Consider the following 22,157-nt stretch of genomic DNA (forward strand, 5'->3'; position numbering starts at 1 on the left):
ATTATTATTACTATTATTATTATTATTATTATTATTATTATTATTATTATTATTATCATTATTATTATTATTATTATTATTATTATTATTATTATTATTATTATTATTATTATTATTATTATTATTATCAATAATAATAATACTATTATTTTTGCTAACTAGTAATGGCAACGATGGCCTATGGAGGATGCCCTGTTAGTCAAACGTATGAGTTCCAATAAAAATCACAAACCAAAAAAAAAGACAACGATGGAGCTCAAATTGTTGTCCCGACATGAAATGAGCTAACCTGCAATAATTAAACTAGCCGACCAAAAGCAATAACATAACTGTGTACTTTTTAAAGAGAATACTTCAAATTTTGTATATTATATATATATATATATATATATATATATATATATATATATGATAGATTAACCTACTAAAAGTAAGGCGCGAAGCAGAAAATTATTGTTCTCCTTTTTATTTAAAGCACTTCGTATTTGGCAAATTGTGCTAATTAAGCAAGAAGATATTATTCTTTTTTAATATAGATAAAACGGTTTTTTTTATTTTTCTTCTCCAAGAAGTTTTTATGAGAAAAAAGAGACTTCCTTGTATCGTTTTCCTTGTTCGTTTTTTAAAAAGCCAGAAGACTAGCGACATCCGTTTCTGATGCCTGAGGATACTAAGGTTATTAAAAAACATCACTCTCTGGCTGTGCGACATCCTTATTGCCCGAGTTCAGTTCAACCACTCTTCTTCTCATCAGTTTCAGATATTTCTTCTGCGACAATTGATTGAAAACTGAGTGGTGGGTTTTCTGGCTCCAAATTCACCGATATCCACTTTTTGTTTACGTCGATGCTCTCCACATTATAATTTGCATTTAAATATAAAGTATTGGACATCGTAGAAAAAAGGAGATACACAAAAATATAGGGGGAATACCCACTACTACAAACAGCAACGATCTCTCAAGAAAAACGATGTCTTATATGCATTGTTTACTTCTTCAAAACATAAGGATCTTAAAGAAAAAACTCATTTCACTGAAGAAGTGACAAAATTGTCGAGGAAATATTAGGCACTGCTGATTTGCCAGACGGTTTTTACCGAGTCGTGTTTTCTTGTTTTTCCGACCCTATGAAACTGAATATGAAGGAATTATTAATTTTCTAATTTTTGAGGCACCACACGACGAGGCAACAAAGCGGTTTGGTGTTATTTCGGTTCAGTACGAAAATGTGCATTCAAAAGGTGTAAATAATATATACTTAGTTTGTTTGTGTGAAAATTGCTTAAATTTTTATTAGCATTAAAGGTTAGAAGCATTTTTGTATTAACCCAGCTACCACAGGATCAGAAACACAGCCCATTTATTAGGTAATCAATAGGTCCTCAATGTCCTCTGTTTTTCAGCTGTTTTCAAAATGTCGATCAATTTTGACTAAACAAAAAATTTTACGCTGACGGGAATTTCCCAAGTCTCAACTAAACACTGATTTGATGTAGTACGAACTATTCAATACAATTATTTTAAGTTCTTTAATGAACAAAAGTTTATTAAACAAAAGTGAGCTCCCAAAAATTACATAAATTCTGTTCCCGCTCACCTCTCCTAACTTAGAGGGCATGATAGTTTTGCTTCCTCAAGCGCATGTTATGTCTGTTACGACAATTTTAACTTCCTATAGCAACACATAAATTCTAACTCCAGTTCATAAACAGCATCTGGGAGTGGGTCTATAAAATAGATCCAAAAGAACTATCAATAAGAGTGTTGAATTGTGAGTTGACGAGAATTGTGTCATTTTGTTGCATCATTTCAGCCGTCAGCATTGTTCACTTCGACTCCCCCAGTGATTTCTACAGTCGAGATTGACTACATAATTCTGGAGAACCTGGCAATTCCGAGTGACCAAGTGTTCTTAGCTGTGAGTAAGGAAGATTGTGGCGATGGAGACTCTTTCACAGCACACATCTGCGGATCAGGTAAGCTTTCACTCAATCATTTAATTCTTCGAGTCACAAAATGTCACTAGTTGAGTTCTCCACTACAACGGTTCTCACAAAAGACGTTACGTAGTCAGGTTCCTGCGGGAAAAATGGTTATCTTGCCACATTACGCATGAATATTACAATACTCTCTATCATTATGATCTCGAAATAATCTAGAATCGGCAAGAGATTGAACCCTCACAGAAAAACGCAATGTTTTCTTTGACCTGATGGATTCACAACACATCACGTTTTTGTGCGCCGCAACTGCCGATGATTTTGATGAAGTGTCTAATTGATAGCCGCGCAGCGATGGACGAGGCTATTATTGGCCTTCTCTTGGTTTTTTACAATCCAAAGAAATTGAATTGTATTGGGGCGCTGTTTTTTTAAGATCTATTCACATATTTTTACGACTCGAAGAGGAGTATTGGAGAAGTCCTTTTTACGATTCGAAGAGGAGTATTGGAGAAGTCCTTTTTTTCAATCAATTTTATTGGAGTGAATTTTGAAGCGGGAAATGAAACGCGTGAAAAAATTTGGAGTGATTTGGTTGCTGAACAAAAGTGAAGAGCGGAGCGAAAAGAGAGTGGTTTTTTGTTCATACCACTGTTTTTGAGAGAGCGAGAAATTGTTGTGTGAAAAAATTTTTTCTGAGCGAGCGAAATTTTTTGTTCACGTGCGGCATTTAAAAGCAGTTTTTTTGCAATTTTTCTTGTTTATGAGGTTTGATTATGATACTGTATTGGATTTGGGTTCGTTCTGATAGGAATTGAAGGTTTCAAGTAGTTAATTTGAGTTTTATGCAAATTTGGAGGTTTTTGATCAGTTTTGCTGGTTTTTCGACAAAATTTAATGTATTTTGGCCTTTTGTTTTGTTTTACTGCTTTAAGTGCAATTTGCATAAAAACTCGTTACTCAAGGAATATGAGGGATACGAATTAATTAAATTTTTGTTGGTATAAAACATTTTTTTCTGAAGAAAAATGACAGAAAAATTGAGATTTTAGTAACCACTTATTTCAATTTTTAGCTTTTTTCGTTTTTTCATTCGTAGACAATTTTGTTAGCTTGTTATGACTTGCCCATTATATCTCGAGCATTTCATTGCTCTATTTGGCTCAAAGTAACTTTATTTCGCTTTATTTTTCTTGTAAAATTTAAAAAACACCTTATTCTCGTTTTTGTTCAATTTGGTTTTAAATGTCGTTTCTATTCTTCCTCAACCTTTGATAGTATTTGGGGAGTTCTCTAGTGAAAGTCTGTTGTTGTAGTTTTTTGGATGTCTCTCATTTGATTGATATTAGTTTCGAGTTGTTTTTGTTAAAGAAAATCGAGTAAATCAGAGCAAATTTTGGCCACTTTTTGTCTTTTTTTCTATATTTTTTGCCTATTTCTACCAATTTAATGTCTTTTGTTGGTATTTTTTTCTCAATAAGGAGCTTTTTTGTAGATTTTGATAGCAGTTTTCATTTAAACAAATTATACAAAACTCTAATTCGTTAAAGAGTTTTTCTTAGTCTTTTTCTTTAATTTGTTGTTTAACGTTTCTGCAAGTACTAGGTGGGCGATTGATCTAGACAAATATATAAATAATTGATTTCTGTGAGTTATGGATGGGAAGCTGCATGTTATCTTTTTGTAGAAAATTTTGTTTGGGTTTTTAGAGATTATTTTTTTTTGATTTTGTCCTTTGTCAAGTTTCCAGTTCTCCAGACTTTTCTTCGTGAATTGGTTACACTGTCTGTCAATTGGCAATATGCTGGTGATGCATTTGATTAGTGAGAATAGTCTGACTTCTACTTCGAGTCGTTTCCGGAATTCTTCCGGCTATGTTTTTTTTTAATCAATTTTATTGGAGTGATTTTTGATGTGGGAAATGAAACTCGTGAAAAACTTTGGAGTGATTTTGGAGCTGAACAAAAGTTAAGAGCGGAGAGTAAAGAGGGTGAATTTTGTTCATACCGCTAATTTTGAGAGAGCGAGAAATTCATGTGTGAAAAAATTTTCTCTAAGCGAGCGAAATTTTTTTTTCAAATGCGGCATTTTAAAGCAGTTTTTTTCATTAATTTTGGTTAAGAGGTTTGGTTATGGTTTTGTTTTAATTTTAGGCTGGTTTTGGTAGTGGCTTGAAGGTTTCTGGCAATTAATATGAGTTTTATGATATTTCGGAGTTTTTTAATGTCTTTTGCTGATTTTCGGGCTAATTTTTGCGTTTTTTTGACGATTATTTTGTTTTACTGGCTCCAATGGGTATTGAAGAAAACCCTTCTACTTGATAAATTTTATGATAACAATTGGTTACAATATTGTGGGTAGGAATCTTTTTTTGTTGAGAAAAATGACAAAAAATGGCGAAAATCGGAACTAGTTTTCTTAATTTTTTGCAGTTTTTCGTTTTTTTTTTCTGTTTTTAGCTAACTTTCTTTTCCTATTATGACTTGCTTATTGTTTTGAGAACATCTGGATACCCTATTGATTGAAGGGAATTTGTCTTTGGATTTATATGTTTTTGAAATATTAAAAAATTTAGTAACTAAAAGTTGTTTTTAATGGCTTTTTTTCATAATTTTTGCCTAAAGTATTTTTTCAAAATTCACATAAGTGGTTTTTGTAAGTACTAGTTGTTTTGATGAAGTTGTTTTGGCAGATAGTTTTTTCGGGATCTCAATTTATAACAAAATTTGATCAGATTTTTTATCATATTTTAACAGATTTGATTTTATTGTTTTTACTTTTTTGTTTCATGACTTTGTTTCAAGATAATCACAAATTAGTGAAGGCTCGTTTTGTTTGACGAGTAGTTGGATGGCGTGTAATTGGATTTTCACTTCGAGTCGTTTCCGGAATTCTTCCGGCTATGTTCTTGATTTTGAAGTCAAATTGGAGTAGTGATTTTGGTCACGCAGAAACAGGAAATGGAGCGAAAAAGTGAGTAGTTTTGTGGCGTGAATTTTTTTCACTCTAATTAGAAAGTAGTTTGTGAAAAAGGTGTTTGAACAAAAATTCGCTTTCTCGCTAGTGATTTTTTACTCATAAGCGGCAATGCTTTTGACATTGATTTTCCGTTTTTAAATTTTTTGATCTAATTATTTTGGGAAGGGTTTTCCTAATTTACTCATAGTCCGTTCTAGTTCTAGTTTTTGTTTAGTCAATGAAATTTCTTTGAATTTTACGTCGGGACTTGTCCTGCTATGTTTTTTTCTTTCGTCGTCAACATTCTTGTTACGAGTTTTTGACGTCACAGTCACTTCAAATCTGCTTTTTGTTCGTTTTTTCATGCAATTTCAACTGAATTGATTGCATGGCGTCGTCATTTTTTCACTCTTATTGGAGCGACTTTTTTATTCATTTGTGTGATTAATTTTTTGGCCATGCCTGACTTACCTTGCTCTCAAAAATGATTTCTGGACTCTGAAACTGATTTTTGTTTGCTTTAATTTAAAGTGATAAGGTCAACTGAGTGCGTATCACTCAAAATGAAATTTATTGGAGAGCAGCTGATAGAAGCAGCAATAACTTATACGGATTCGTAATCAAAATAAAACATCAGAATTTAAAAAAAGGAAATTTTTCTTTGGTCTGTTTCTGTTACTATCTTCTTGAGACTGCGGCTCTTCAATTTTTTTAATGTGATCTCGCAATGATTAAGAAGAACATCACTTATGAGTTATATTTGGTATTCAAAATCTGATATATATTTTCTGACGTTCTTTCAACACCCATACATCGTTTATATAGCAATCTTCGCTTTAGGCGCTATAAACTTCTCATGGCATCTTGCTACCATATATGTTTCTTACATGGTTCCAAAATGTACATAATTTTCAACATGGTTTTAATATGGTTCCTTCATGTTTTCTCTGTACTCATTTTCTCTGCTGCATCATTTAACACTCACTCGAAACTTTTTTGAGCTCTTGGTTCTTTTGTCATCCGTATGCAAGACCATAGATATTTTACTGATTTTACTGATTTTGCTTTTTCAAAGGTTTAATGTCAGAGTTTCTTGGTTTAATCCTATAAAAGAGTTCCTGAATTAAACATTTGCCCGTTTTTCGCTAATTCAACTGAATTCTATCTAAAATATTCATCTGTTTTGATAATTTGAAGTATTTAATTTGCCAAGTTATGTAATTTCTAATTACTTGGGACAAATGGGTGTTTGACTTGCAAGAGCAGCTATATCAGGGCTTGTTTTGTTCCCTTAAAGAATTCTTACGATAAAAAAAATTGCTCGGGTTACATTAGGGCGGCATCTTTGTTTCAACGTATTCTCATAGTTTTCGTACCTTTTTGTTATTTACCCAGTTTCATGAAAATGAGCCCAAATGAAGATATTATATATTAGGTTTTTAGGATGAGCTTACTGATTTCATTGCCCTGCACATTTTTTGTAAACCTAAATTGAATTCTCGAACTTTATTTGATTTTTGCAGGCTTCTGATTAAGTCCCACTAATCAATTAAATCCAATTGACTTCTTTCATTGGTTCAAGTGAAATTAAACCATGTTTCCATTTGATATATGATAGCTCTTATGAATTCGTATGTATTTGTTTTTCTAAAACATCAATGAATTTTTGAACTCTGCTTCTTACTTCAGTCAGTCTTCGGCTAGTATCGGTAAATACAGTTTGCATGTTTTTTCTGGGGAGCTGAAATTTCATCCCTATACGTGTTTTGTTTTCCACTTGGCTTTGATTTTGTGCACTTTCATTTAAAAAATTACTATTTCTGGATATCGGCTTCTCTTTGAGGTTGTGTTTTTTGTTTCCTTGCCATAATAGCACTCTATTTGGGCGGTCCTTTTGAGTTGAATGTGTTGAAATGCGGAATTGAGCGAAACAGTTTAATTTTGGTATTGTTAAGGTTTTATTTGATTACATTTTGATTTTGTTATTTTGTTTTCTCGATTTTTGGGTGTAATTAATGTTTGTTTTTAAAGATGGACATCGACTTTCGGGTGTAATTAAATTTTGTTGTTAATTGAATTTTTTGTTTGTCTTGTCTTGTATTCTCGTTAATGGCAGGTCTAATCGGACATCTGATGCTGCTTTTATTTATTAATTTAGTGGTTTGCTGAACAATTTATGGTTTTTTGGAAATGTTCTATCTCTTCCTCATTGGGTAGACAAATAAATCAAGAGGGGGGGGGGGTCGGAAACTTATTTGCGAACGCTCATTACTGAGCCTCTTTGTCTGCGTTTTTTTTATATTATGTAAAACAAAACATTTTTAGTTTGTGTTTTTAATTCATCTGTTCCTGACGACGTTGCCCAAAGTTGTCTTGCAGACATAACACGCAAATAAACATTTTAATTATCACGTGGGTTCTGAAAAAGAGAACATTTTGGGTAATATTTATACTTCACGTAATTTCTTTTCATCTCATTGTGCTCTTCTTATCTCACATCATTATTTTAGAAATTACTACCTCAATTTCGTCAGCACCTTCATCTTCTATTTCACCATGTGGAGAACAGGAAATGAATACAATTCCACCCCCTGTGCTCAGAACAACGCAAGCTCCTGGCAGGTCTCAAGAAACCCAGGGAGCCGGAGAATCTCAACCAACATCAGGAGCCGGAGAATCTCAACCAACATCAGGAGCCGGAGAATCTCAACCAACATCAGGAGCCGGAGAATCTCAACCAACATCAGGAGCCGGAGAATCTCAACCAACATCAGGAGCCGGAGAATCTCAACCAACATCAGGAGCCGGAGAATCTCAACCAACATCAGGAGCCGGAGAATCTCAACCAACATCAGGAGCCGGAGAATCTCAGCCAACATCAGGAGCCGGAGAATCTCAACCAACATCAGGAGCCGGAGAATCTCAAACAACATCAGTCAAAGTGTGCGATGAGACAATGTCAAATTACATCCGGGAGCAATATTATCCACTGGGGGTCAGTTTTTTTTATTTTTTTCATGGAATTTATTTTCTACTGTTGGGTTCTCATTTGAACAGAATTTGTTCTTAGGAGCCTATCACCATCAACCAATTGAACCTCATCATCTCTACAGAAGACTCCGATTTGTTTCTTACTCTCAAAACAACCTTAGCTGGAGTTGATTACAACATTGAGCCTACATCACCAGGCAGTGGCGTGTTCAAAGTTGTCCCAGAAACTCAGGTAGGTTGCTTTGTTTTTTTTTGTATTAGTTGAGTCTAATCTCCAATTTGATCCTAATTTTGATTTGCTTTATTCGGCAGATTTCAGCACTAGAACTAAATTTAGGTCACTCAAAATATGGCCTCTCAGCTAATCGGCAGAGATATAAAATCGTTATTTCGTTATTTTTGTTATTTTGTGAACATTTGAATTTGCTTAATTTTATTTGTCTTAATGACCTGAAACTAACTTATTGCTGTTTTTAAGTTGTACAAACAGTAGTATCGAAGAATCGAAGAATCTAGTGACACATACCTGGGAAAAATAAAAGAAAAGAGATCTATTATGTGCGTCCCCTATTGTTTTCTGCCTTAATTTCAATTTTCGAAGTGATTTCGAAGTAAAAATTGTGGTTATGAGAGGAGAGAAGAGATCAATTTAAGAAAATCATTCTAATATTTTGCTATTCGCCCGATTGAAAAATTGTACTGTGTCACACTTCGCTGGTTCACACCTGGAGTCGTTTTCCCACGATTTCCCCTTTGCTATTGTTACATGCACCTTATAATGGGCTGTTTGGGTAGCGTGACCGTTATAATAGGACCCACTAAAAACAATCAAGGCAATTTGAGGGCATGTTAATGATCACCACTCTGCACATAATAACACTGGTCTAAATTTATGATTGATTGCAGTCTGTCACATTGTTTACAGAACATTTTTTCAGGCCTTCTTCCACACTGTTTAAAATTAAGATGTTTGATTTAAAGGTGGATCAATGGTAACAACTTGGTTTTGGTGTAGGTGTAGAAAAAGCAGTTGCTGTAAAAATGCTCTTGTGTGCCAATTTGTTGTATGAAAAACAAACTCTTTCCTCTTCAATGGTAATCTTTAATCAAATTGTTTAAAATCTCTTGATTCTTCGATTCTTTGTTTGAATGTTCCGTTGTTCTGCAACTTTATTCGTAAGACAAGCCTGCAATCAGCCTTCTTTGCTTCCTAATAGTTCATTTGTTATTCTTGTCAAAAATTCTTCCTGTACAGTTTATCTTATAATATCTTGTTTTTCATTGCAATATTTCTAATCAAGCAGCAAGATCAAGAATCTTTTATGAAAAAATGAATTTCCTGTCCAAACAAACAGGAAGAAAACGTAATTCCATTCTGGCCAAACTTGCTCACCCCTCCTATATTACTGGACGCCAATGCTGCGTCTTGAGGTGTTTTAAGGAAATGTCTTGCTATACAAATGTAATAACCCGGCTTGTGGTATATCAAGCTAACAAAGTTGCAACTTCAGTATTTATTATTTATTATTTATTTACTTTATTTTTTCATGTCAATATGTACCTTCAATTCCCTTATTTACATGTTATGGGACGCTAACAGTGCTTCTCAAGGCTCTCTGAATAAAGTTCCACCTCAATAAAAAAAACTCACTAAAATTTTTTGAGGTCATAGTACATCATTAAAGGTGCCAATTTTTGTTTAAGTGAAGTATATAGCTGCAAAAGTCTAAACTCTGCGGAATGAGTGAAAACAAAAACACAAGTTTTGCTCGAAAATTCTTATTAGCCCACAATACCTCCAAAAGTTCACAATAATTCAAAGATTTTGATGCAAAAACATAGGACGAGGATATATACCGATTTCCACCATTTGTTGCATATTATACTGGAGGCTGTTACTGCTTCTCTAGGGGCCGTGAATGACTGTAGTAACAAACCACAAGACACTATAAGGTTCTTGTACCAATAGCAAGCCATTAGATATGGCAATTTTGGTTCAAACGAAAAGTTTACCATACTTGGGACTTGTGCTGGTTCTCCCAGAAAAACTAACTTTAATGCTGTAGAAACTGTCATACGGCAATGGATACCCTTCACATATCCATGTCCGTATTTAGTTCAATTTCATTATTTAGTTCCATTTGAAGGGAAAGTGCTTCTCTTATTTCAGTTAACTTTACTTCCTCCCATTTTTAGTAATCTAATGTCTGTTCATACTGTCTATGCAGGAAATTCATTTGTTCATACTATTAACATATCTTATAAGTTACTTCCTTGTTCGTGACCGAGTTGAACAAACCTTATTTCTTAAATTGTAATCATTTTAATTTCAGTCTCCCATTTGCAGTGCTAGAACTCAGTTTAATTTAAATCTTGCAAAACGCTTTTCAATTAAGCTCAGTAATTTCGACAAGTGCCAATCTTACCGCGATTGACCATTCTAGATATTAGTAAATCAGATATGAGAAATTGGCTTGCCACTTGCGGCGCAATTGCCCACTTCGATTTGTAATAAAGCATTCGCAATTCAATTGGATCCACCCATCGCAATTGAGTTTAACATGGCGCAGACAGCAGCGGACTCTAAGAAGCCACCACTTCACATAGAGGCATTTTGGGAAAAGCCGACAGCAACACCTCCTCTGTCGTGGGACAAATGGACACAACAGTGGAAACTGGCTCTACTAGCTAAAGATGGAATCCCATTATATAATCTGTTAAACGATCCTCCATCAACAGTAACTTATCCGCTTGAATCAATCTATGAAGAACCAGTAAAAAACCATACACAAGCGACGGAAAGAGATCGGAAAGTCCGCAATCAACTATTGAAGGTAAACTGGCAAAATCGCTGTAAAAAGGTTGAGGAGATTGGGATTTTGTGTGGAGATAAACCGTGGGGAATTTGCGAGCAAAAAACGATATCTTTGTTGTATTTGAGTATTGGAACGGAGGGACGACGAATTTTCAAGAGTAAACACCCCCACTTCCAAATAGAGAAACAACCTTTCAAAGAATTGTGGCAGGCAGGGGAGGATTCTTTCACGAAAGTTCGTAACATAACTTACGATCGTTTTGTTTTCTATTCCTGTAAGCAGCAAAAAGGAGAATCTGTGGAAAGTTTCTATGGTCGTCTCATAGAACTAGCGAAAAATTGTAACCTAGGTAGTGAAGAAACTACCTTGATTCGCGATACATTCATATTGAATGTGATTGATCACGAGACTCGAAAAGAACTGTTGAAAGAAACAGTCCAGCCATCCAAAGCATTGGAGATAGCTATACAAATGGAGATGGGAGCGCAGAATCAACAAAAGATAAACAAGAATTTGATGTCGGGCACAAACTCTGTGAAATCAATCAATAGTAACCAAATACGCAATCGCAACGCGAACGCTCAACAAACCAAGCGAGATTTCACGCGATACGCAACTGTGCCCAAGAATTACCAATACACAAGCACTTGTATGAACTGTGGCCTTCGTTGGAGTCATAACCATAAGCAGATTTGCCCCGCGAATGGTAAGAAATGCAATAATTGTGGCATTATTGGCCATTTCGCAAGAAAATGCCGCAAAGCGAAAAAGTCACAGGGACAAACACAGAAAGCCCAACAGACGAACGTCAATCAGATTGACCAGTCTCCCGAAAAGAGTGATGATGAAGAATCCGTCAATTACATAACAAGCTACCAACAACTGTTTGAACAGGTGTATGACTCAAACTACGACAGCGATTCGGATGATTATGTGGCGGTGATTTCGTCTGACTCGGTATATCAACTGGAACCACTAAATGTAGAAGTACAACTGGGAGAAATTAGGGCCCTCGCAATGATCGACTCTGGAAGTGCAGTTAGCATCATAACGGAAACTTTGGCAGACCAAATCATCAGAACCACAAAATCTGCTAAGTGGACGGACACGAAAGAAAGAGGGAACTTGAAAACTTTTTCAAACGAACCCATAAAAGTTCTTGGGGATTTGGAAACCACAGTAACCTACAATCAGTGGAAAGATAGAGCAGCAAGGTTGACTGTGGTAGAAGATGGGCAAATAAACATAATCGGGAGGGATCTTTTCACAACCCTGGGACTTGCGGTGGTACAACAACAACCAGAAAATGGTAAATGTGTTAATAACATTAATACTTCTACATGTAAAATTAAAGAGACAATCGCGACGCAATTTCCTCATTTAGTATCAAGAATTGGTTTGTAGAAAACACATTTAGCGAAACCAAAGTTTCATCAAAAGTTTACAGCAAAACATCAAAAAGGTCGACGTGTTCCGATAAATCTACAACATAGAGTGTTGGCGGAATTAGAGAGATTACAAACTGAAGGTCAAATCGAAAAACTATCTAGTTGCTCTGACGAACATTTCATCTCTCCTTTCGTAATCACAGTAAAGAAAGGTCAATCAATAAAACTCGCATTAGATTCTAAAGTACTAAATAAAGCAATACATAAAAATAAATATCAAATGCCCAATATTGATATGCTAATTGATACAATATCACAACACCTTACCAACACACAAAACGGTCAACAAGCACATTTCACCACATTAGACTTAAAGTATGCATATAGCCTATTAAAATTACACCACGGCACAGCAAAACACTGTAATTTTAACATCATCTGTGGAGAATCTACTGGTACATATAGATTCAAAACTGCTTTTTATGGTCTTACAGATATGCCGGCAGAATTCCAGAAAGCTATGGACTATACACTTATAGGTCTACAAAACACGTATTGTTTTTTGGACGATATCATAATCGTCAGTACCTGCACTGAGGCAGACCATTTGGTATATGTTTTCAAATGTTTAAAAAAGCTAGATGAAGATAATCTAAGAAATAATCTCCAGAAATGTCATTTCGCAAAAACCGAAATTGAATGGCTAGGCTATAAGTTTACACAAACTGGAATTTCACCCCTAGAAAGTAAAACTGCAGCAATTTCAACAATACCACCACCAACAACACTAAAACGCCTTAGATCATTCTCAGGGTCAGTACACTATATTAGTAAATTCATACCATATCTTGCACAATTATGTCACCCAATTAGACCACTTTTAAAAAAATCAGCAAAGTTTATCTGGACAGCAGAACACACAAAACATTTTAATTTGATCAAAGAAAAAATTGCCAACAGTAAAGAAAATAGGCATTATAACCCAAAACTTGATGTTCGAGTCAAATGTGATGCCTCACGTTCCGGATTGGGAGCAGCATTGGAGCAAAATACACCAGACGGTTGGAAGCCAATAGCATTTGCGTCACGATTTCTCAATTCCACAAAGGAACGCTACAGTGTTAATGAATTGGAGTTTTTGGGAATAGTTTGGTGAATTGACTATTTTAAATACTATTTGTACAAGAAAAATTTTACAGTAGTGACAGATCATAGAGCCCTACTGTCCATACTCAAGGCGCATAGATCAAACAAATCGTATAACAGCCGACAATCACGATGGATAGACAGACTACTTCCGTACCATTTCACAGTTGAACATATGCCAGGTGCAAAAATGGGTCTCGTTCACTATATCTCAAGGAATCCATTTGCGAGAGCTAAAAAGTTATCTACATGTGACGAACGCTTTTTTGTAGCAACAATATCAAAAATCCGTGATTCCATGAAACACCTGATTACAAATAAACAAAACGCAATTAAAAAATTTAATAGCATATTAAAGTCACATTTGCCTTCACACAAGTCAAAACGGCCATTCGCGCCGCAATTACCTACATTACTGAATAATAACTCACATGTCCGCAATAAAGCATTTGCATCACAATCACTCGCTTTACCACCGAAAGCACCATTTGCGACGCAATTAACACTCACTAATTCTAAAATTAATCAGCATTTTAAACATCCATTTGCATCGCAAATGCCACTTAAAGTTACAAAATTACAATTTGCACCAAATAATTGTAAAGTTAATAATTCACATTCCATTAACAAATTTGCTGCAAAAGATGCGCAAATGTCAGACAGTAAAGAATGTGAACACTCTGAACAATTATCCTCAATAAAGCCCATTAATGGTATTAAGTCAAATAATCCACCTAATAACGCTAAATTTAGCGCGAAAGCACAAATTTCAAAGTATAAATACCACTTGCACAAGAATCACTCGCTTTTTGCCCAAATTCAACCTACAAATCACTCCACAGTAAATAAACAAAATAAATCCATCGTCTCGAATAATTCAGTCAACTATATTAGCAAAATGTCAAAGGCCAAAGCTCCACGATCCAAATCAACACCAACAAAAGCAAGGGTGACGTTTTCGGACACCATCCCATCTACGCCCGGAACCAACACTACCTCAAACACTGAAACACCTACTGGCAGCAGGATTGAGGAGACAGATGATATGTTGTTCACCGAGACTCTCAACAAAGTTTTTAGCAAGAAGTTTCTAGCCATCTTGACAGGTAAAGATGCAATCCTCAAGGAGGTGAGGGATTGTGCCATTCGGAATGACCCAGACAGGCTGCAAGAGATAAGTCCTTATCTCTTTTTCTATTGGCGAGACTTGAGTGTAAAGCATGGCTGTGTGTGTTTGGATGAGCGGATAGGCATTCCAAAGTCGATCAAAGATGATGCAGTATTGGAGGATATCCATTTTACACATCCCGGGAGTTTCGCCATGCTATCTCTCGCACGAAACATTTGGTGGCCATAAATACACAGAGATATACTGGCAAAAGCCAGTGAGTGCAAAGCCTGCACGGAGATTGGTAAGAACTATAAATCAGTGATTTCGCACCGCAAATGGGCAGCTCTACCAAAATGTATTGAACCAAATGACGAAATACAAATAGACTTTGGCGGACCAATTTTGAACGAAAAATGTATAGAACAATATTTTATTACAAGTATAGATAGATATTCAAAATACCCCACAGCAGAAATACTAAATAACGCTTCAGGCCCAAATGTAATCAAATTTCTAAATAAATACATATATCAACACGGAGTACCTAGAGCTATTAGATTAGATCAAGCTAAAATAACATTACACCTATTTATGCACCAGCAAACGATCACAGAGCAATTGGATTAGTAGAACGTATTATTCAAACAATTAAATGACAATTATCTTGCATGAAATCACAATTAAATAAAAAATTTAACTTTGAAAATTCACTTAAAGCAATAATACAACGATTAAGAATATCAAAACAAAAAACAATAAACACCACACCATTTGAGGCACACTTTGGTAGGAAATGTAACACACCTATATCGATTATCACCACTAAATCTAATAGTAAAAATCTTAAATATAATGCCAGAATTAAATATTATTTAGACGAAGTTACGATCCCGGGTCGATCATATCTGTCAGAGGAGCAGTGGGAAGACAAGGCCCTCTGTTCGGATACAGAAATTGAACGTGTCATTTTTGCCGCGAGTTCTCGAGCCAGAGCTGAGCAAGAGAAGAGGAACGACGGCGAACAACGCCTAATTAGATCGGAGGGAATTTTCCGACCAATTCCCTGCTCAGAACGCAGTGTCCAAGTGAAACTGGCTCGAAAGCTCCATGAGAACCAAAGGCAAAAGAAAAACCTTGATGGTTCATTCGAAGTACTGGCACCTGGGAGCACAGTTTGTAAAGTGAGCCCTACGACAAGTGTAATGAAAGAGCCGAACAGACAGGAGGTGCGAGTCAGAAATTATGACATTGCAAAATTAGGTACGCGTGCGGAAAGGGACACTGATCTAACGCAGTATATCGAAAGACGACCGAAAAAGATAAGCGAGAAAACTATTGAACAGAAGATTCATAAACATAAGCGGGACCTGATTAGAAAAAATACGGGAGATAAGAAAATTAAGCGAAACCGAAAGCAGGCTGACGATGACAGTGTAGTCTCTTCAGGCAGATCGTGTATATCCTCCACGAGTAATATATTCAGATCCCTCAAAATGAGAATCCCGAAGAGAAACCCTAAACATGATGAAGCTTTTATTAACCGGCCAGATTTAACTCAAATTCTTCAATTAAGCCCAATTGCTCCAATCGCGCCACAACTGACCAGCCCTGATGCACCTGGACCATCTGCGACGCGAATGGTTTCATCAAAACCACCCACGCCTTTTCTGAAAAAGTCATGCAAGAGACAGCTCACGATTAGCGATACTTCGGATTCGGACACCTCTTCGGTACGAAAGAGTAAGCGAACTCTGAAAAAGAAGACGTCTCAAACTATCGTAGAAAAAGTCAGGAATACTGAAGGTTATTCTGAGAATGTGCATCAGGATATTGGAGAAGCTTCCGCAAGAAGTTCAAATTAATAAACAGAGGACCCTAAAAATTTGCCAAGGGAGATGACTGTACTCCAAGCAGAGAATGAGGAAAATTCTGATACAGAATAAACATCGTCAAACTTCATAAACTCTTATATTTTATTTATTATTTAATATTATTTTAATTTAGTAACCGGTGAATATTTATTAATTTTCTGATTTTAATTAGTAATTTTTTTATTTTCTCTCAAAGAGGGGGAAATGTCATACGGCAATGGATACCCTTCACATATCCATGTCCGTATTTAGTTCAATTTCATTATTTAGAAGGGCAAGTGCTACTCTTATTTCAGTTAACTTTACTTCCTCCCATTTTTAGTAATCTAATGTCTGTTCATACTGTCTATGCAGGAAAGTCATTTGTTCATACTATTAACATATCTTATAAGTTACTTCCTTGTTCGTGACCGAGTTGAACAAACCTTATTTCTTAAATTGTAATCATTTTAAATTGAGTCTCCCATTTGCAGTGCTAGAACTCAGTTTAATTTAAATCTTGCAAAACGCTTTTCATTTAAGCTCAGTAATTTCGACAAGTGCCAATCGCACCGCGATTGACCATTCTAGATTTTAGTAAATCAGATATAAGAAATTGGCTTGCCACTTGCGGCGCAATTGCCCTCTTCGATTTGTAATAAAGCATTCGCAACTCAATTGGATCCACCCATCGCAATTGAGTATAACAGAAACAACTGGAAAAAAACCGTTTGTGTTTTAAAATAGGCTATAAGTGTAGCAGTTTTTGCTCAAGCGATGAGTCTATGCAATATTTGTGATGTGACGAAAGTGCAAAAATATGAACAAACAATTTTTCCTGAAATGGATTTGTCTCGCCTCTAAATGAAACATTTCCAAGCACTCACCAAAATCAACAAAAACAACAGACGGTAAACCAGAGAAACAAATACTGTGTGATATAATTCTGTTGTTTGTTCCTGGATGTTTACCCTGCTTCTAACTGTGTACCGATTACCTCTTGTTCTATGCATTTTGAGGTTCGTGTTGCATTATTAAAGCTTAAAATCTGACTGGATTGACTCAAATGAAGATTAAACCAGCAAAAGTTTTTTTTGGCTAAAGGTGAAATAGATTACATTGTTGGTTATTGGTGTAAACCATCGCAAATCATTCCAAGGGACACAGAATGAAAAAACTTTTTTTCCTAGAAAAATCCGACACTTCGTTTTCAAATCAATGTTTTTGTCATTCATCTACCTCACGAACATTTTTTTTCGTTCCTGAAAAAAGAAAAGGAATATTTTACTTTAATTTGACCAAATCTATTCGCCTTGTATATGCTATTGGACCGTGACCGTGCTTCTGAACAGGCCCTGAAACATTCGCTGTATACTAAAAGAATCACTGTGAAGCGTTTGTAACCTTAGCAAGGTTGTGAATAATTGTCATGTTACCATGTTGCCCAAATAGAAATATACATTCATTTTCTCGAAATTTTACCCCAGCCCCCTTAGAAATTACTAGATGCTTGCACTGTTTCTCACTGGGCCCCGAGAACCAGTAGCACTATACGAACAGCCAAAATCAAAGCATCTGTAGCAATAGCTACGCAGGATAGGTAATAATTACACATGAAGATTTAAGTCTTAATAATTTTTTCAAAGGGTCGATTAGGCAAAGAATCGAGAAATTTGTATCCCCCAAATTATTTTTCTTTTGCCTTCCACAAACCCTGGATTGATTTTCAAATGTTTGAAAGTTTATTTCACTGCTGAAAATGACAACGGACAAAATTAAAACAAAAAATGTCGCCATTATGTCACTAGACGCTTATATATAAGATGAAAAACTGTAAAAAGACTGTTTCGAAACTTCATTGAATTTGTTTTTAGGCCACTAATACTCGTATCAGCATCAGTGAGTTCCCGAAGAACCCAAATGACCCTTCAATTGTTACAATCTCCTTTGACAATGGCCCAGACAGCTCTGACCGATTTGAGACTAGCCTTGAATCTCTCAACATTACAGTTGAAGGATGTCTCGAAACAGACATTGAGCCTAGTTTCATCACATGCGAGAGTGAGTGCAATTTGTTTTCAGTAAATGGTTGCTGCCAGACCACGTGAGGAATGCAGAAAACTGAGATAGGACTGTCAGGGCACCATTATAGAATTAGAAAGATTAATCTGTGCGTTTTTGAATTAACGTGATAAAAATTAAAACTGTGAACATCCGAAAATGGTCTCCAAGAAGTCCTCCGTCCAGCGTCTTTTTTCTGGTACCTACACTTGACTGATTTCTGTTTTTTGTTGAATTGCATTGCATTTGCTCATATGCACTTTAGTTTTACCATAGATTTCGAACTCAGCTTTGGTGACCTGCATACCTCTAAGTAGCATAAAATTCTGCCTAGAACCTCAAGGGGGGGTGGCCATCGACAACGGAAGTTGCAATTTGAAGTTGCCAAGAGTGTCCCACCTAGGGGACAATTTAGTCATTCCTTATCTTAATACATAGTGCCCCGATCGAGGGAACAAAACTTGCAGCAATGATATTAAACACTACAGTTTATTTTACCCATGTACTTACAAATGTTGTATCTCCACAAATTGTTTACATCTCGACTAGAACACGGCTTTGTCTTTCAGAACCGACCGTCATCAAAGTCAACATGTGCGATAAGACTGTGGCTGTGGAAGAAACGAACGCTTTTTCGACTGTCCCAAATTTTTTTCCCTTCAGTGATAGTCCAGGCTTTATTACGCTTCCCGTGGTAAGTAGAAACTCACAATAAAAATATCTATGATTTCGAAAAACGTATTCTGGATACAAAAAATACATTCTTGTTTTTTGTTCATTGTTCCAATGACTTAAAAATTACTGTCAAATAGTTAACTTTAATCATTTTGAATTTTAAGCAAGAGGAAACTCAGGAGATCTAGTAAACGTACTAAAGAGTACTAAACTACTTCTGAAAGGAGGCTCTGTAAAAATAATTGGTGTATGAATAAAAACATAGCCTCCAAACCAAACAAAAAATACTCAATAAAAGTCAAAATAACGTCAACTACAACCTAAGCTAAACCAATTCAGTTGTAATATACTAAAAAACCCACGGGGCCAGTCCTTGGTGAGACTCGGTAACAACTACACAAAAAATAACAGAAGCGGCAATGTTAAAAAATGCGGTTATATTTCTGAAAACAAATATTTTTAAATCAAGAAAACCTGTAGAAATCAACTGAATCCTCGAATAAATCAATCATCATCCATAGATCCATATGAAGACATTAGGATCTGTGATTATCCGGAATGTTTCGTTTACAAAAACAAACGACAAATACAGGACGAAAAACTAAAATATATCGAATCAATTTTGCGAGAAAATGGTGTCGAAGCAGTTAAAACCTTGATATACTTTATTATTATAAAGATGAGACATAAACAATTAGGCCCTCCTCAAATACCATCAATGCGATATGCGACCTCTGAAAAATGAGTGAAGGTAAAAGTAAGCAAATAAAAATGAAAAATTAGAAAATGCATTTGTGTTTTGGGAAAAAATTTTAATTTTTTTAAAGAGATAAAAACGTTATTCATCCACTGAAATTCTCAAATAGGGTCATTTAATTGACCAAAGACACTCGCTGAGATTTATCATTATTCACAATTTGTGATACACCTTTAAAAAACGACAAATACGGACTAAATAAAAAAAGTTCAACTTTTGAGAAGAAAAGGTTTTGAAGCCGTTAAAGCAATAAACAATGCCGTAAAAACGTTAGATATCTTTAATTTTGCCTTTCATCAGCGCCGAATAAGTAATATGTGGCCTGCCATTAATGAGACTAGGTATAAATTTCAGAGGAAAAACGGCAAAAAGCATAGTTAAAGCTCGCTCTAATTTTTTTAACAAAACATTTGATTTCTAAATCAAGAAAAGTTTTAGCTATCGACGAAAATCATTAAACAAAATCTCTGATTAAACCATAGGAATACTGCAATATAGCAACCGCGATTATTCCGAGTCTTTCATAGGACCAGAAAAAAAATAAGATTATTAACAACAAAAAAAAAATCCCTTGAATTCTGCTAGAAGACGATGTCAAAGCCGTTAAAACCATAATCTATTCACTACAATTATTGATATGCTCAATTGTGCCTATTTTTTTAACGGCAATACTGTCATACATGACCTGTTGATTATGTGAAAAGACGAGAAAAAACCTCAAACATGGGAAACGTCCAAAAGTCGACAAATTTTATGAAATCTCGTAGGATCAACGCCAAAATAACAACCTAAAACGTGAAACTGCATTAACTATTGAATATAAATCCATTAGAAAAAGGATAGAACTTTTTTTTGCTTATGTTTAGCTACAAGCTGACTAAAAATGAAAAAAAAATTGGAAATGTTAATAATCCATTGTTTGTTTTGGAAACAACTATTTTTAAAAGTAAAAATGGCCATATGATTTTGACTTAAAAAACTAGACAAGTTCTCCACAAAACTCATTAGGAGGCCAATTAAATCTGACCGTTCCTTAATTAAAATAAAACAAAGCAAAAATGCGAAAGTTTTCAATATATCAAAAATAAATAATCTTTTTGTATAATTATTGTGTTAAAATAGCAAAAAATGACCGGCATAATTTTAATTCAAGAAAACTCTTCAAAAAAGCGCAAGAAAAACTAGCCACTATGATGTAAAAGAAGATTTTTTGCCATTTTGATGAAATAAAGGCTGAATTTTGAAAAATTTATGAAAAATTTGAGCCAAAAATTGGATCAAATATTTCAACAAAGCTCTTCTATCTTTTGAGGTAAAACCAACTACAGTCTCCCACAATTTTGATATATTTTTCATTTAAATTGCTGAAAAAGAGCGTAAAATGCGGAAAATTTAAACAAAAACAACAAAAGTTGTGGTGTTGAAATGGTGTACTTTAATTGGTGTTCAAATTTCATTCCTAGTCATTTTGAGGTCTAGTTTTTTAATTTTCCCAATCAAAGTTTGGACTTAGGTCACGTTTAAGCAAGAAGTTGAGCAAAATAGTGAAGGGATTCGGTCTTCGGATCTAATTTGTCTCGTCGTCCCCAAGTTAGTTGACATTTAATCGTATGAAGCATTTTTTGAGCGGCTCCAGTGGCAAATACAAGAAAAATGATAAAGAACTGTTGTTACTAATTTTTATCTTTTTGCAGGGGAAGATATTTGTCCAACTCACCTTCAGCTTCGAGTACGACTCCACTGCAACATCGTATCTCGGACTTAACGTTTTTGTGTCTGATTCACCTGTAAGCGGCTTACAAATCAACTTCCGAGATGATGGTGTTAAAGAAGCAGTGCCGTGGGGTTCTGCTCAACCGATTGTTAGTCATCTCACATTTCTCAGATTTAAAAAGATCATTTACAAACATTTTACAGTCCCTTACAAATTACATTTATGTTCCATCAATTGCTGGCCCAAATTCCAATTAAAATGAAGATCAGTAATTTGAAACAATTTCCACTCTTTAGCATTATAGTAATCCCATTCTTCTGGTATGCCCAACAACAATTGAGAATCTGAAATCGAACTAACTAATGACTTGAAAATCAATACTTTTACGTAATAGCAGCCTATGATGGTCACCAAAGGAAATGAGACTACGTTCGCGTGAAAAAACAAAGATAGAAGACTAAGAATGCTAAAATTTCAAAAATCAATCACAACATGCTGACGAATCGTACAAAGTACTTTTTTTAGGAAAGATACGCTTGCTTTGAAAAAATGAGATTAATGCGTAAAAAGCGAAAAATACGATAGTTACAAACTCAAAAAAAATTCAAAATAAATTTAGTCAAAGTTGAAAAAACTGCAGCCGTATATCAAAATTTTTAACAACTTCATACCATTCACTTATGGAACGCAGCCAACAGGTTTGAAAATAATTTTTTTGAGGTTTGTAACATCAGATAAAAACTGAAAAA

The 22,157-nt window shown here is 35.0% G+C and overlaps 1 protein-coding gene across 1 annotated transcript in view; it reads left to right on the top strand.

Moving 5' to 3' along the window:
- The window catches only part of LOC142337852 (uncharacterized), a 125,311-nt gene extending 103,591 nt beyond the window's left edge, over positions 1-21,720 (top strand). Inside the window, exons 40-45 of the mRNA XM_075387408.1 lie at positions 1,815-1,977; positions 7,410-7,894; positions 7,970-8,122; positions 18,076-18,262; positions 18,832-18,956; positions 21,389-21,720. Of these exons, the coding sequence (XP_075243523.1) occupies positions 1,815-1,977; positions 7,410-7,894; positions 7,970-8,122; positions 18,076-18,262; positions 18,832-18,956; positions 21,389-21,670 (1,395 nt within the window). The 3' untranslated portion in view covers positions 21,671-21,720. The remainder of the gene's footprint in view (positions 1-1,814; positions 1,978-7,409; positions 7,895-7,969; positions 8,123-18,075; positions 18,263-18,831; positions 18,957-21,388) is intronic.
- Positions 21,721-22,157: the final 437 nt, after the last annotated feature.

Source organism: Convolutriloba macropyga, chromosome 4 (genome assembly GCF_964194025.1).
Source record: "Convolutriloba macropyga chromosome 4, txConMacr16.3, whole genome shotgun sequence".
Taxonomy (NCBI): Eukaryota; Metazoa; Xenacoelomorpha; order Acoela; family Convolutidae; genus Convolutriloba; species Convolutriloba macropyga.